The 16749-nt window shown below is 44.1% G+C and overlaps 1 protein-coding gene across 1 annotated transcript; it reads right to left on the bottom strand.

Annotated features, from left to right (window-relative positions):
• Positions 1–4675: 4675 nt before the first annotated feature.
• ACTC1 (actin alpha cardiac muscle 1) lies at positions 4676–14507 on the bottom strand. Its single transcript, XM_081887269.1, has 7 exons — positions 14369–14507; positions 12964–13112; positions 10821–11145; positions 9326–9487; positions 8402–8593; positions 5192–5373; positions 4676–5019 (listed from the first exon to the last, which is right to left on the bottom strand). The coding sequence occupies exons 2-7, from the start codon at positions 13090–13092 to the stop codon at positions 4876–4878; spliced, it is 1134 nt and encodes a 377-aa protein (XP_081743395.1). The 5' UTR covers positions 13093–13112; positions 14369–14507; the 3' UTR covers positions 4676–4875.
• Positions 14508–16749: the final 2242 nt, after the last annotated feature.

Genomic DNA, 16749 nt, shown 5'->3' on the forward strand with positions numbered 1-16749 from the left:
TTTGCTAAGACCTATGAATCCGGATCACTGAAGGACTCTGAACTATCCTATCTTTGCCTTAGTGTGTAGAAGTGAGTATGTAGTCAGCTATAATTTACAATGTTGTTATTTTTCCTTGCTTGTAATCCACAAAAGAAGTGCCTGCTTTTTAGCATGTTTCTTTATGGTTTTTAAAATAAATTTTAAGAAAGAAACTTTTCTTGTTCTGTGTACCTATCCGGGGGGGGGGGGGACTATCTCCAACGCCTTACTTCTTGGTTGTGCTATACCTGAGAATTTCTGCCTGCAAGTATGTGGAAGCAACTTGTAGAGTGGGGTAACCAGCAATAGCGGGGCACAGTCTTCTCCCTGGGTCTGTGGCTCTGTGTTCCCCAAGACAAAGGGAGTGGTGGCAGCGTTACTGGTTCTGTTTTGTCCTGATTCTGTAAAAGTAAAGGGGTCTGCTGCCAGCCCTGCTCCAGAAACCTGGTCTGGCCAGAGAGCAAAGACAGGTGAGGGAGGGGCAAGCGGCTGGGGACCCGTTTACCGCAACTTCTGCTACTTAAAGCAAAACCAGAAAAGATGGTTGAGATCCAGGATTGGATCTTTCATTTATTTAAATACTGTTTTTAAAAGGAAAAAAAGCTCTGGTGAGCCCACATCAGATTAAGACTGCAGTGCTAAGAAGGTCTTTGTCCATTGAGAGTAAAACTCTTTCCCCACTGATAGCAGTATAGGTATGTGTCTGATAGGGTTAGATCCCCTCTCCTCCAACACTATGGCCCATAGTGTTTCCACTCTAATACAGTATTTTAAAATTGCTATAACCCACCCTGCGGCCTTTTGATGAAGGGCAGGTAATTTATAAAATAACAATACTGTTGCTTGGGGGAGTTTGGGAAGAGGGAAATCCCCCCAAACCGCAAAAATAAATGAATCTATTATTCTAATCTAGCTAATATTTGGGATATTGTAGGGGGGAATGCAGGCTGCAGCAGTCCTGGGTGTAGCCTATGCAAATGAGCCTGGATGGGCTGGTTGAATGTAAGTCATTATGGAACAATTGATAGTCCATAGCAGTTCAAGAAGAATCTCTCAGGTCTGTGCAAAACTGGTGACCAAGGTGATGGGTCTGAGGAAGAAAGTTTGGGTTTTAAAGCAAGGTGTGCTTTGGCAGAAGAGGAGGGGAACAAAGAGGAGTCCTCCATGAGCTGCTGGAGAAGCCAGAACGCCATGTGTGGTCTGGAAAGACAGAACCATCTTGGCAGGTTGGCTGAAGGCAGGTTTAGGAGAGATGCCTTGGACTCCAGTGCTGCACTGCTGTGGGGAACAAGCCCCTCTTGAGATGACCATGTTGTAAGATCTGGACTCTCTTCATCTGAATTTAGGTGTAAATATGTGAATAAATCATATTTCTTAAAGCTACAACAGCCCCTGCCAAGCCTTGATTCTCAATGGAAACATGAGCTCCTGGAATGCTTTATACTGCTCTGCAGAGGTTGGTATCCAACTTTTGCAACAACCACAATAATAATTCCAAATTTCACACACACACCTGTGTTTTACTAACATTTAAAGGTATAGTAGATCTGATTTCTGATCTCTGCAATCATCTCCAGTTCAGCCTCAGCTCATTTCAAAGACCTCCCTGTCCCTAAGACTGTTGGTGTCTCTAGGTGGAACTCTACTGGTGGCTGCTAAAACATTTGTGTGTTGTCCCTTGTAATCCCAACAGATTGTGAGTCTAACATGTGGAACAGGAGTGTGGCAACTGTGATTAAAAGAGCAGACTCCATTTGAGGATCTCTCCCTCATTACAGTCGATCAGGTATATGAAGACGAGCAGCAAAATCAGTCCTCAGGGAATGTGCAGGCGACCTTGGAACGGACAGCTCACGGAAGAACCCCAACCAAACCTAAGAGGAGGCGTGTAGTGGTGATAGGGGATTCCCTATTGAGGGGAACAGAAGCAGTGATCTGTGGGCCTGACAAGATGTCTCGGGAAGTGTGCTGTCTCCCCCGGGCTAAGATCCAAGATGTAACTGAACGACTGCAAGGAATCATAAAACCTACTGACAAATACCCCTTCCTCTTGATTCATGTGGGAACCAATGACACTGCAAGCAATAGCCTCCAGAAGATCAAAAGAGACTACGAGATTCTGGGCAGGAAATTGAAGCAATTAAATGCACAAATTGTCATCTCATCTGTCCTCCCAGTTGAACGACGTAGCCCAGGGAGAGAGGGGAAAATAGTGGAAGTGAACAGCTGGCTTCGCAAATGGTGTAAACAGGAACGGTTTGGATTCTTAGATCACGGACTGCAGTTTCTTGAAGATGGACTTCTGGCAAGCGATGGGCTGCACCTCACAATGGTTGGGAGGAATGTTTTTGCCAAAAATCTCAGAAACTTCATCAGGAGGGCTTTAAACTGACTAATGTGGGGGAGGGAGACAGTGCTCCTGAAGGTAGGAGTCTATCAATTGATGAAGATGATCATCCAAATGTCATAGACCAAATGGAGCAAACAGCACGCAGACCTAGTGGTGGGAGGAAAAAATCCTTAAATAAGAGACACGGGGGAATGATTAATGGACTTCAATGTCTGTACACTAATGCACAAAGCATGGGAAATAAACAAGATGAGCTTGAGCTCTTGGTACAGCAAACTAAATATGACATAATAGGCATCACTGAAACCTGGTGGGATAAGTCCCACGATTGGAATGTAATAATGGAGGGATACAATCTATTTCAGAGAAACAGACCAGACAAGAAAGGAGGAGGAGTGGCGTTATATGCCCTTGAGTCCATCATCCAAGTTGTTGATAAAGATGTTGAATAAGACCGGGCCCAAGACAGAACCCTGTGGCACCCCACTAGTCACTCTTCTCCAGGATGAAGAGGAACCCTTTGGGTTCAGTCAGTCAGCCAGTTACAAATCCACTGAGTAGTAGCATAGTCAAGACCGCATTTTACCAGCTTCTTTACAAGAATATCATGGGGCACCTTGTCTGGTCTGTTTCTCTGAAATAGGGCATCCTGATCAAATTTGCAGATGACACCAAACTGGGAGGGGTGGCTAACACCCCAGAGGACAGGCTCACACTTCAAAACGACCTTGACAGATTAGAGAACTGGGCCAAAACAAACAAGATGAATTTTAACAGGGAGAAATGTAAAGTATTCCACTTGGGCAAAAAAAATGAGAGGCACAAATACAAGATGGGTGACACCTGGCTTGAAAGCAGTACATGTGAAAAGGATCTAGGAGTCTTGGTTGACCACAAACTTGACATGAGCCAACAGTGTGACGCGGCAGCTAAAAAAGCCAATGCAATTCTGTGCTGCATCAATAGGAGTATATCATCTAGATCAAGGGAAGTAATAGTGCCACTGTATTCTGCTCTGGTCAGACCTCACCTGGAGTACTGTGTCCAGTTCTGGGCACCACAGTTCAAGAAGGACACTGACAAACTGGAACATGTCCAGAGGAGGGCAACCAAAATGGTCAAAGGCCTGGAAACGATGCCTTATGAGGAACGGCTAAGGGAGCTGGGCATGTTTAGCCTGGAGAAGACGAGGTTAAGGGGTGATATGATAGCCATGTTCAAATATATAAAAGGATGTCACATAGAGGAGGGAGAAAGGTTGTTTTCTGCTGCTCCAGAGAAGCGGACACGGAGCAATGGTTCCAAACTACAAGAAAGAAGATTCCACCTAAACATTAGGAAGAACTTCCTGACAGTAAGAGCTATTCGACAGTGGAATTTGCTGCCAAGGAGTGTGGTGGAGTCTCCTTCTTTGGAAGTCTTTAAGCAGAGGCTTGACAACCATATGTCAGGAGTGCGCTGATGGTGTTTCCTGCTTGGCAGGGGGTTGGACTCGATGGCCCTTGTGGTCTCTTCCAACTCTATGATTCTATGATTCTAAAAACAGTAGATAAGCTGTTGAAAAGCATAAAGAAATAGCCAGGCCTTTCACCACCTACTTTTGCTATTTTAATAGCACCCACGGTGGGGTGGAGAATTCCTGGCCTGGTGCCAGACAGGAATAAGAACTGGGCTTAAAAAGCACCAATAACATTTTGTTTAAAATTGTAACTACTCTAGACGTTTGCTTCAGCACATCCAAGCTTTACAGTTGTTTCTTTCAGGGTTTGGCGTAGGCTTGAGAAGGTAGGGGAGGGCAAGTTGTCAGAAGAGATTAGTGTTTTCCTTTGCTCTGTCTTGCCCAAAGAAAATAATTGATGGGTATTTGAAGGATTAAGAAATCAACCCAATTTATTATAAATAACTCTCTGATCATATTAACATAACCGAATTGGGTTTGCTGAGCAGTGCTTAAGCTTTCAATGCTTAGATTATGCTGAGCTTTACTGGGGGAGAAAATTTTCCAAATCTAGTGATTTAATGCAAAACAGATTGTCACTCCTGTCCTATATATTTTATTTACCCCGGGCTACTGCTTTTCAAATATTAGCATCAAATATTTATCTGTTCAAGTTTCAAAAGGAAAGCAAAAATACATAGACAGATTGAATTAATAGGAAGAAGCTGAGCTTCTTGTTTCACCAAACAGGATTACTCTGGAGGACAATGATGTCTTGAACGCTAAGTGCCACAAATTATATATATATATATATTACTAATCAGCTTTTGGATGTCCACACAAAAGAAAACAGCCTGAAGAGCATATTTAGGTTGCAAGTCCCAGATCATGTTTATTTATAAAGCAATAAATATTCAAAGAAGCACAAATAAATTGCACGGGTGTGTGTAAACAAACTGTACAATAACTGAACCAAGTTCAGGAAGGATTACTGGAAAAAAAGACTTCAAGAAGCATGTTGTCATCCTGAGTGGGAGATGAGTGGAGGGGGAGGGCAGGGAGATGCTTAGAAGCATTTGCGGTGGACAATTGATGGGCCAGCCTCATCATACTCCTGTTTGCTGATCCACATCTGCTGGAAAGTTGAAAGAGATGCTAAGATGGAACCACCTATCCAGACAGAGTACTTCCTCTCAGGAGGGGCAATGATCTAAAGAGAGGGAAAGAAGCAAGGTTCTCAGTTTCCAGACAATATAACTGCTTGCATCATTGTTTCTGCTGTCCCATAAGACATCAACACACAACATGTATACACATTTTCAGATTTGGGTAAAGTTGAAATTACTCTGATTTTCAGTTTGGAACATGAAAGATGTACTCACCTTGATTTTCATGGTGCTGGGAGCCAAAGCGGTAATTTCTTTCTGCATACGATCTGCAATACCAGGGTACATGGTAGTGCCACCTGACAGGACGTTGTTCGCATACAGATCTTTACGTATGTCAATGTCACACTTCATGATGCTGTTGTAAGTAGTTTCATGAATACCAGCAGATTCCATGCCTTGGAAAGGAAAGAAAATGTGTAGTTGTTGAATGACGAAGGTAGAGGAGATTTTATGAAATACTGTTCATAAGCAGAAAGCTACAAAAGAGAACTGAAAATGCAAAAAAACCATTTTCTCATCAAGAATTTGCCATAAAATTGGGTAAAGTTTTTTTTAAAAACCCCTAATATCTGGGTTAATAAATAAGGTATGAAAGGAAAGGAGGCAGGTGGGATAGTTTTTAATTAATAATAATAATAATAATAATAATAATTAATAATACAGTAATGGTTCATAATGTGGCATAATGCCAGTTATACCACAGAAATCTAGCTTGTTCAGAACTTCACAGGTGTCACTGTGTGACATTTGGCTATATATAGGTACTGTGGAAACACAATCACTGTGTTCACAGAAATGGTTGTTTATTGTGTTGCACTGATTCGTTTTTACATTTCTCAAGGCAACTTTAGCACACCAAAGCTTTAAAGCAACGTTCCAGGGAATGTTAAGATTGTTTGCATGAACAAAAAAAAAGTGCTGTATGAACCGTTTTTGTGTCAGCATGTTAGATGGATATGCACAGCACATGTCCTCATAAATTTATACACAGCACAGTTTTTTTAATGACTGGGCTAATTTGATTTGACATGATGCAATGTAAGACTGATAGCCCACATGGTGAGAACTTCAAGGCACAGTGGGTTATGCTAGCAATTGCATTTGAAAGTGGAGAAATGCAGAGCCTGTGTTTATGAAGGCGACAGATGATGAAGGTATGAGCAGGAGCTTAGCTGTGAGCATGGGGAGAAAATACATCAGAAGTAAGAATTTATGGGTTACGTTCCAATGTATTAGTTGACAGGTGGCTGCTTAAAGTGAACTGAAACTTGATCCTTAACAAAACGGCAGCTGACAAGCAGCTGCATTTAAACACACAAAACTTACACTATAAACACTTGCTGCATCCATCAGATTTATTTGGCAGAACAAGGGGAGATTACTATCTCAATCAAATCAAAGGTTGGTTTTAGGGAATAGGAATCTACCCTAGCCTTTCGGGAGCTTCAAGTTATCTTTGGAGCACAGGGTGCAGTTCTCAGGCCCTGCTCTAGTAGATCAATGGATCTTATGCGGAGTTGTCCTTTGTCTAAGGTATATACCGTAAACCCTCAGAACTATGGCTCAAATAAAACCCACAAATGCAGTCAATCAAAACCACAATGCCAAGACACACAGTCTTTCCTCAAGCATATCACTTTCCTTTATTTGAAACTCGTCACTTGGATGTTACTAACATACTGGATCTAGCATAATCTGGAGTGCCATTCTATATTTAATAAATCATTGCTGCTGCTGCTGCTGCTGCTGCTGCTGCTGCTGCTGCTGGGCACTGGAAGGGTCAACAATAAATTAGCCGTGGATACACGTTTCTGCAAGACCTGCTCTTTATTGCATTCAAGAAAAAAATATATTTGAGGAGCATTTATTGTGATTATTTTCTTTTTTTGAACATCGCAATGTGATTGGCACAGGACAACCACTCTGGTCTTTAAAGTAAATAATGTTGTGCCTTTGACATTCATGCCTGCGACACAGGCACATCTAATAGTCCATGGCAATAGACATTCGGCACATAAAAGTAGGGAGCTAGTCAGATATGTACATATTCCTAATGGATGTCTCCACACCCCTAGTGTAATTAGTCATTTTGCTGATGGAGAGAAGCCTCACATGGCTGGATAATTTAATTAACTGAGAAGAATAACCAAGAGGATAAAGTTATTAGGCCTCAGACGCACATGTTTGTTGGACTAGATGCAGTAATTCTTCAGGATACACATGTCTCCTCCTCCTCCCCAAAAAGAGCAAACTCAACAAATGAGGATTTTTGCTGTGTGGTGAGAACGTGTGCCAAAAAAAAGGAATGCAGCAGCAGCAGCTGATAGCCAGTTCCAATGCTACATTTTACTCCTTTAGTGCCACAGTTTGCTAGACACTGTCTAAACAAAGCAGTCCATCTCCTTAGACTTTGTTATCACCTGCTAAATACAATAAAGCCCCCCATAACTGGTCCTTGGTCATCAACAAGGCTCACAGTGGGGATGGGATGCCATTCCACACAGACATAACTATACGATGGAGCCATAGCGGTTTTTGTCAGACTAGGACTTGGAAAACCAGGGTTCAAATCCACACTCAGTCATGAAAGCTCACTGGGTGACCCTTGGGCCAGTCATTGTCTCTCAGCCTAAACTACCAAAGGGTTGTTTTGAGGATAAAATGGAGAAGGGCAAAACCATGTCTACTGCCATCTTGATTGAGTACCTTGAAATAGGGGTGGACTTTGGTAATATGGTGCCCTGAGTAAGGTCAGAATTTGGCTCCCACACCCCAATACTACTTATTTTCACAATAATTCCTTTTGGTACAGAAATCCTCCTTTTAAGGAAGATACCATCTATTTCTTATGTAGAAGAGCAGGTCTATGGATAGTCAAGAGCAGGTGCCTATTATTTTTTGCGGCTATAAAGTATGTGTTGCATGTAACTTGTATATTATATACAGTGGTACCTCTGATTACAAATTTAATTCGTTCTGGAGGTCAGTTCTTAACCTGAAACCGTTCTTAACCTGAGGTACCACTTTAACCTCCCACTGCCGCCGTGCAATTTCTGCTCTTATCCTGAGGTAAAGTTCTTAACCTGAGGTACTACTTCCGGGTTAGCAGAGTCTGTAACCCGAAGTGTTTGTAACCCGAGGTACCACTGTAGATAGTGCACTAGTTGTTCTATAAGTGTGATATGCCATGTAATCAGTGAGATGCTTTCTTCCTTAACTGATATTGTTGGGGGGGAAGTTTGTTATCAGAAGTTTTAGTTCTATGATTGAATCTGGCCTAACCATCCCACTACCTTCCCCACCCCCCAATCGCCACACACACTTCCTTCCGTCAGGCACTTGTCAGTAGTAATGATCCTGAAATTTGTGAGGGATTCTGTAACAAAGATGAGGTTTGCATGTGGCATGCTTCAGGACACTTACCAATGAAAGATGGTTGGAAGAGAGTTTCTGGGCAGCGGAAACGCTCGTTCCCAATTGTGATGACCTGGCCATCAGGCAACTCGTAGCTCTTCTCTAGAGACGAGGAGGAGGCTGCAGTAGCCATTTCATTCTCAAAGTCCAGAGCAACGTAGCACAACTTCTCCTTAATATCACGGACAATCTCACGTTCAGCTGTAAAGGCAAAACCAGAAATTAATGGCAGAGAAGAGGAGATAAAGGCCAAGGAAAGGCAAGTGGGAACCAAGGCGAATGAAAATATATGGGGGAAAGAAACCATCCCTTTCTCTGAGATGTTCCCTGCACTCAAACAGGAGTATAGAGATCTGTCACATCCTGGAGGTCCTACAGCATCACTCAATAAACTAGACAGGTTGAAGAATTGTAGGAGAAGCAGGATTTGCACAAAAGCAAAGTCTTGCAGGGTAAGAGGAGAAAATGGTAGTGGGTGTGGCCCATGTGGAATCTGGCAAGAAGCACAGCTCCAGTCAGAGGATTAAAAGATTTTTTAAAAAAATCCATTTTATGTGACTTCGGCTATCATTGAATTTAATTCTTCTGAGTTGCTATTTTCAAGTCTTCTAAAAGTGGTATGCGTTAATGTAAAATGTAGCAGAACTCATGTTTTAAAAGAAAGTTAAGCAGAATATTTTTGCATTAAATGTGCACATTTTATAATCAACATGTTTGGGGAGGGTTTTATAATAAGAGGAATTAGTTCACAGAAATACCTTTTAATTGTGGTGACAATGTAGGCAATGTATGTAGTTTGTTCAACATTTTGTTGCTGTGCTTGTGTGCATATATAGTCAAAAAACTTCATGGACAGACAGAAATATATATTAAAACAAACCTTAGCTTCCCCTCCCCAACCCGCATTTCCAAGTGAGCCTGAATTGTGCTTACCAGTTGTCACAAAGGAATAACCACGTTCTGTTAGAATCTTCATGAGGTAGTCGGTCAGATCCCTGCCTGCCAGATCCAGGCGCATGATGGCATGAGGGAGAGCATAACCTTCATAGATTGGGACATTGTGCGTAACACCATCCCCAGAATCAAGGACAATACCTGTGAGATAGTAATGGCCAAGATCAGATAAGCCTCTATGCAAACAAACCTATAGCGATGTTTTCAGGAGTGATGGGGCCTTTCAACAAGCAATTTAGCAGGTCAGAATAATTTGTATGCAAATAAAGACTCAAGTGGTATAACAAAAATGACTGAGGAGGGAGAGCTTTCTTATTTCAAATAGTTCTCATCATTCCAAAGACCATAATATCCAAGGCAAAGACTTCCTGAAATTCATCTTCAGCTTACCTTTTCTACCAGTAATGGTACTGTCTTCCATTACAACTATGGTAAGATATTTATTTTTTAATACTGAGAGTATTTACTACAGATTGTTTTTCCCCCAGCATGGCATGCCCATGCTGTATTCACAAAATGGTGTCATTTATCCCACAAAGCTGCTATAACATATAAAGGGCCAATAGCACCTGATCATCATCCTTCATCTTGGCTAGACAATGACCAGGTGAGAAGGAATTATATGATTGGCCTGCCTATATGGTAGGAGAGCCTTCTCTGAAGTGGTAACCCCTTTATGGAATCATCTTCCCTTCTTTGCGTTTGTTTTGGCATCCGCTGAAGACCTTTCTGTTCACCCAGGCCAGGCTTTTTAAATAACTTAATCTGGGGCTGAGTCTCTGTTTCTTAAAATCTGTTTTTAATTTTGGGAGTTTTGTTGTACTTGTGTTGTTTGTTGTTTTCCTTTTCAATGGCTTTATGTTTTATTTTGCATTTCAGTTGGCATTTTTTACTTGCATATTGTGAGCCATACAGATAATTTCATATTATGGGGTGACATTCAAATAAATTAGAGAAATCATAAAGAAAAAATGGGACGGCGCCAACTGCAGGAAAAGAAGGGAGGAACTTCCCAGGTGCTCCTAAATATGTTTATTGGGCCCTTTGGTCTCCAGCTTGGTTGGTCTCCAAGATGGCGCCAGGCCCTATAGGATTTGGAATACATATACTGATGCCATAATGTTTACAGGGCTAAACCAGTGGGCTATTACCATGCCTGCAAAGGAAGAAAAAGTTGGTGGGCTCTAATGTGCAATAGAGACTGAGCATTATTGTAGGAACTACAGCTTTTTGAGAATCTAGCTCAGGGTTGGGGAAGCTATGGCAACTCCAGATGTTGCTGCAGTTACAACTCCCATCATCCCTGATTACTGCCCGGTGTTGGTTGGGACTGATCCTAGTTGTGCTCCAACTTCCGTGGAGTCGCTTGTTCCCCATCCCTGATCCAAATTTAATGCAGAATACAAGGAGAGAGTGAACTTGGTTGACTTAGGTGTAGAGAGACTGCTAAGCCAAACAACCAGTTGCTTTTTACCTGTAGTACGTCCAGAAGCATAAAGGGATAGAACAGCTTGGATGGCCACATACATGGCAGGCACATTGAAGGTCTCAAACATGATTTGGGTCATCTTTTCACGGTTGGCCTTGGGGTTCAGAGGAGCCTCGGTGAGCAGGGTGGGATGTTCTTCGGGGGCAACACGCAGTTCATTATAGAAAGTATGGTGCCAGATTTTTTCCATGTCATCCCAGTTAGTGATAATGCCATGTTCAATGGGATATTTCAAGGTCAAGATACCCCTCTTGCTCTGAGCTTCATCACCCACATAAGAGTCTTTCTGGCCCATACCAACCATGACACCCTAGAGGACAGGAGAGACAAGAAAACAATACCAGACATTGTGAGACAGTGTAGCATAAAGGACAAAATGATTGACTTCAGTGTGAGACAAGCAGAGGAAACTTGATGAAAGATGGTGTCAACAATTGATCATTTAATTCATGTTATTAAAAGGTCATTTTCTTCTTTCACTTGGTTATGAAACAGGTATAAAATGTGGGTGAATGAAAGCTAATATATAAAATGTATTTAGGGTATTTGCATCACCTGTCATTTAGTAGTAGTTTACTAGTTTGTTCCAGGACTAACTGCCATAGTAAAAAACAACAACTTCTCTAGTCTCCTCACTGGCAGCACAACGTGGACATTACTCCTGTACAATATTTCCATGTACTTCCCAAGATGAAGTAATTGATAGTTGGTTACTGTTGAAGTAAACTACTGCTGTTTGGCAAATGCAGCCTCAGAAATTTAAGGAACAGTGTTAAAGCATTTTGAAGTTGTTTTTCATTGCATCCATGAACCTGAATGGGCCAACGTAGTTCAACACATCACATTTATTAGCAAATACATCCAATGTTATGTTCCAGAAATCATCCCAAGTTAAAATTTAACCTTTCTATGGTTATGGGGAAAGTGGGTTTTTTAAGACTTTTACAAAATTTGGAGATCAAGGGTAGCCCTTCAGAGGACGATGGACTACAACTCCCATCATCCCCATTCAGCATGGCCAGTAGCCAGGAATGATGGGATCTGTAGTTCAACAACGTTGGGTGAGTATGGAATAAGTATTGGCACTGCTACTACTTATTTGAGGAGACCCAAAAGTCATGTATTTATCATAGGTATGAGTTTGTTGCCAATCAACATACAAAACTTTAAAACTATTTTTCAACGGAGAGTGAATAAGAGAAAGTAACAGCCTGGGAGGTAACGCAAAAAGGAAAGTAAGCAAAGGAATAAGATACAAGTGAGAAGTAAATACAGGATAGAAAAGGAGAGAAATGGAGCAGAGGATTAAAAGCAAAAGAAGCAATAGAATGGAAGTTTAAGGGGCCATGGAGTAGTAAGAGGACTTGGAAATTATTGTTCAAGTCTCTGGGTGATATGGAAAAAGTCACTATTTCTTATCATAGTCCATCTCACAAGTCTGTTGTGAGATATGGAATAACCCCATTGACATTGACCTAAATTCCTTGGAAGGTGATGGGAATGCAAGTGAGGAAAATAGGATTATAGAAGCAGGGCATGCAAAGTTGCTTTGCAGCTGCAAACTACTGGGGGAGAAGGTTACTATTAATGAGCATTTATTTAAGGTGCCAACTGTACATTGTAGGTCCTGCAACATGCGGCACTGTGGAAGTGGCATTGTGCCAGATGGGAAGGTTTAGTTATGCGCAGCAACTATGTACAAGACAGGAACGGGGAAGACCAATTTTTATTAGTTTTCAAATCACTTCCAGTTTAAAAAGTTGGAACTCGCCAATAGGGAAGAGGAATAGAAGATCAAAGCAAAAGGGGGGGGCAAGGAATTGAAGAGTTACTAGCAAGTAAATGAAGACGGAGCGGGGTTTGGAATGTCAAAAACTGGAACATGAATTCAATCAATCTATTGTGGTCAAGAGAAAGTTAAAGAAGAGAGGATTGCTGAGGGAGAGGAAAATCTGGAGAGGGAAAGATCGGAGTATACAGTGGAGCTAGGACGGGCTTAAAAGGAAAAGGCAAAAAGGACGCGTGTTCGCGTACACTGCACATGTATGCATTAGTTTGACAGTCCCCCGGGCTAGTCAAAGGAAAAGACTGGTCTCTCCTTGGGTGTCGTCGGGGGTGGAAAGTTTACCTGGTGCCTAGGGCGGCCGACGATGGAAGGGAAGACGGCGCGAGGGGCATCGTCTCCGGCGAAGCCTGCCTTGACCAAGCCCGATCCATTGTCGCACACCAGGGCGGTGGTCTCCTCGTCGTCACACATCTCGGGAAGGAATCAGGGAGCTGAAAGACACAAGATCGGCAAGTAGGGCGCGTCGTCGGGGCCGGGGGCCAGACCGAAGGCGGCGGCGGCGGCAGCGCTAAGCAGAGAGCCCCCGAGGCTGGGTCGCTTCGCCCACCCGATCTCAAAAGACCCTTCACGTCTAAGCACGAAGAGACAAAACAAACAACAACAACAAACTCCAGCCAACCGAAAGTTCCCCGCTCGGGCCGGTTCCAGGCTCCAGGCAACGGGCTCCCTTCCCCACATGCCACCCATGATATTCCTTGGCTGCGCTCCTCTAATTCATCCGGCGGGGCTCCAGTTACAACAGGTCAGAATGCCTTCGCGCCACGGAAGACACGACTGTAGTTGGCGCGGTCTACACATTGCTTAAGCAGGTGTCGTGTTTGGATCGCTTTAGGGATTTAGCCCGCTCGAATCCAACACCGCCCGCCTCAAGCAATTTGTGGATCGCAGCGCTCTCCTATGTTCTTGTATTGACCTGTCTCCAAACTCGGGACCCTCATATTTTTGACTGAACGCAAATTTGGAATCCCGGTAAGGGTTTTTTGGGGGGGTGTCAGTACTTTCAAAAGGCGTTATTTCTTGGGATTCCCCTCCCCGCCACTGTAAAAGTGGCGAGGGTGAAATGTAAAGTTAGAAATAGCGCTAATGTGGCGGCTAAGAGAGCAAACACAACATTTCTTTGTTATGTCTCGGGCAGCGTGCTGCAAGCAAAACAAAACCATTTTCCGAGGGAGACCAAATAACTCAATCCTACACAGTTAACTCTGAGAGTAGTTGAACTTAAACCTGTTACTCTTTAGCCATCTCTTCCGTGCGCGCAAGCCGCGCAGCGCACCCCAAAGGCGATCCACAATCCGGATGGGAAGAGTAAATTTAAAGCGATCTTGCCTGGCGCTTCATTGGCTGAAACAGCGCGATCCTAACCGTAAGTAAGTCCTATTGAATGGGGCTTACCCCCAGGTAAAGCGGGGCTAGGATCGCAGCGCGAGGCTGCAAGTGCGCGCAGCCCCATCGAACAAAGTGTGACTTGTTTCCAAAGGTAGATCTGTGCGCAGGGTTGCGCAGCGGATCCAATTCAATGCTTCGTAGCCCACCCCACCTCTCTGGATCGCACAGTCGCGCAAACACACGTCCCGTCGAAGGCAACCGAGGTGCTTGGCAGGGAGGCTGCCCCGAGGATGCCAAGCGCGGCTCCTGCCTTGCCTCATCCAGGCTTAGACGGCCGGGCTTGGTCAGCTGCGCTACTCACCAGCTCAACACTTAAAACTGCGCGGGGGTCCTGAGCGCCAGGCTGGGTCCCGACTCGCAGGGAGCGCCACCCATTTATACTCGGCGGAGTGGCGGTGTCACTCTCCGGCTCCTGAGGGACCGGCCAGGCACCTTGTCCTTATTTGGTCGCCTTCACGCCATTGAGGAGCAGCGAGGCCATTAATGGAGTAGGGAAGGCAAAAGTCACAGCCCGGGCGAAACACTCGGGGCCCCACAGCCCATGTAAGGTAAGCCGAGGGGGTTTGTAGTCCAGCTGCTAAGGGGGATGGCCAAATAGGGAACCCTTTTGAAGGGGAGGGGGGCGAGTCTGTGTGTATGTGGGTGGGTGGGGGGTGGGAGACTCATGCCAACCCACTTCTGGAGGCAAGTTAAAACACATATGCCTCCTCAATGAATGGAAATGGCTTTCTCCATCTTGGTGTGCTTAAAGAATCTCAAAGCTGTGGAAAGATCAATGAATTAAGCTCTCGCTGCCACAGTGTCTGGCATGTGTCACTGCAGAGGGTGGGGGTGTCGGCAACTAGACAGGGGAGGGAGAAGCTTTCAAAGGGCAGGGATGGATTCCTTCAGCAAGATGCGAGGAGCTTCCCCTCCCCCAGCCCAGGCCCCATGGCCTTCTGTGTGGGTTCCAACACCACACATCATCTCTCCCCCCCACCCCGATTTTTGTCCCCACTGCACAACCCCACCCCATAAGGGGTTGTTAATCTATAACATTCCTTAAGCAGAAAGGAGGTTTCACCAAAATCAATTTCTGCACTTGGAGTGATCAGCCTGCGAGAGAATGTTTCAAACTGTCTATTGGACTGTTTGCACTGTTTTCAGAATGCTTTGGGGAAAGTTTTATTATTTATGTTTTTGCTGCCTTGCGTTCCTTTGTAAGGAAGGGTGGGGTAGAAATTGAATAAATACCTATAAGGAATGAATAAGTGGGTTCTGCAGCTGAATGTTTTCAGTGCTTCCATTTCTCTGAGATCATTCCGTTCCGTTCCCAATCTACTTTCTGTCATTGTCCCCAGCCAGCCCCCAAACAGCCAACCAGTACTCCATGTAGGGCTGTCTTAAGCATATGCAGCGCCAGGGTGCAAAGATCTGCCCAGTGCCCCCCCCCCCAGGTTGCCCAGTCCTAGGCGTGCAGGAGCATGGAGTTGGCTGGCCGCCTCAGCATCTCGCTGACTCGGTTGCCCCTGAATTTGCAGCGCAGAGCCGCCCACAGCAGAAGAGCATGCCGCAGCACTCCAACCGACGGATGGGCTCTTCCCCGGACTTAACTCTTGGGCCCTGGACTCTTGGCCTGGTGCACCTGAGAGCTCAGCACCCGGGTGCCCCGCACCCCTAGTGCCTATGGGTAAGACGGCCCTGATCCCATGGCCACTGAGCAAGGTTTGTTCCCATTGGGCTGTTTTCAGGGTTCCCTCTCCCTTTGGGTCCCCCCCCAAGCACTTTTATTTGTACATTTGCAAACTTTGGGGATTCCCCCAGCCCTGCTAGCTACATAAGGAATGGCCCTCACATCCTGAACATTTGAAACATATAGGTAGCCGTGTTGGTCTGCCATATCTGAAGAAGTTTGCATGCACACGAAAGCTCATACCAAGAACTAACTTAGTTGGTCTTTAAGGTGCTACTGGAAGGAATTTGAAACACATTGAAACATATTGACCCATTAACAAAATGTTAAATAAGTGCAATTGAGTATTTTATTTTGATTTTGTATTGTAAACTGTCCTGTGATCCTTGGATGAAGGGAGGTATAGAAATTCTATGAATAAAAAAGTAAATAAAAAGTGATGAATCACAAGTGGCTAAAATGCAGGTTAGTTATTTCCACGACCATCTGTGTTCCATTGCTATTAAATATTTTTGTCTCAGTGCGACATTTCACCTCATGGTGCTGGGCATTCCTGGAATTGTGGCAATGACCCACCCAGTGAAGGGATTTTATGACATCATGCAGTGGCCATTAGAGCCAATGCTAAGTACATATTTGAGAGCTGATGTAGAGCCATGGCTTTTTAGTGCATGGTTCATTGGTTGAAAAGCCCCTGCTTTAAACTTTAGGTCAGCCACAGATCCAGAGGCTGGCTATGTGCAAACTAGGATGTCTCAAATCCAGGTCTGTAATAGGGGAGTGATCATCATATCGCTTTACCTTGTTATAAAGTTGATGAGGATGATGATTAGGGTGGTTAATGGAGTAAAAGACTTCATTGGCTTCTTATCTAGACCAATTTCCTATTCAGCGATCACATCCATACAGGAAGCTGCATGTAGTTTGTCAAATGGGACAGATGAAGGCATGAATTGATAACGTTAATTGAAAGTTTTGTCATGCCAGAGCAGAGTTCCATACAGGAAATT

The sequence above is a fragment of the Podarcis melisellensis genome (assembly GCF_964234715.1).
Source record: "Podarcis melisellensis genome assembly, chromosome: 1".
In the NCBI taxonomy this organism is placed as follows: domain Eukaryota; kingdom Metazoa; phylum Chordata; class Lepidosauria; order Squamata; family Lacertidae; genus Podarcis; species Podarcis melisellensis.

What these genes read in the sequence shown, in the direction of transcription:
- ACTC1 (XM_081887269.1), bottom strand. Translation starts at nt 13,092, where the DNA reads ATGTGTGACGACGAGGAGACCACCGCCCTGGTGTGCGACAATGGATCG. An exon ending in TTATTCCTTTGTGACAACTG is followed by an intron (nt 8,594 to 9,325) that starts GTAAGCACAATT and finishes TTGCCTTTACAG; the next exon opens with CTGAACGTGAGATTGTCCGT. An exon ending in CCAGCACCATGAAAATCAAG is followed by an intron (nt 5,020 to 5,191) that starts GTGAGTACATCT and finishes CCCTCTCTTTAG; the next exon opens with ATCATTGCCCCTCCTGAGAG.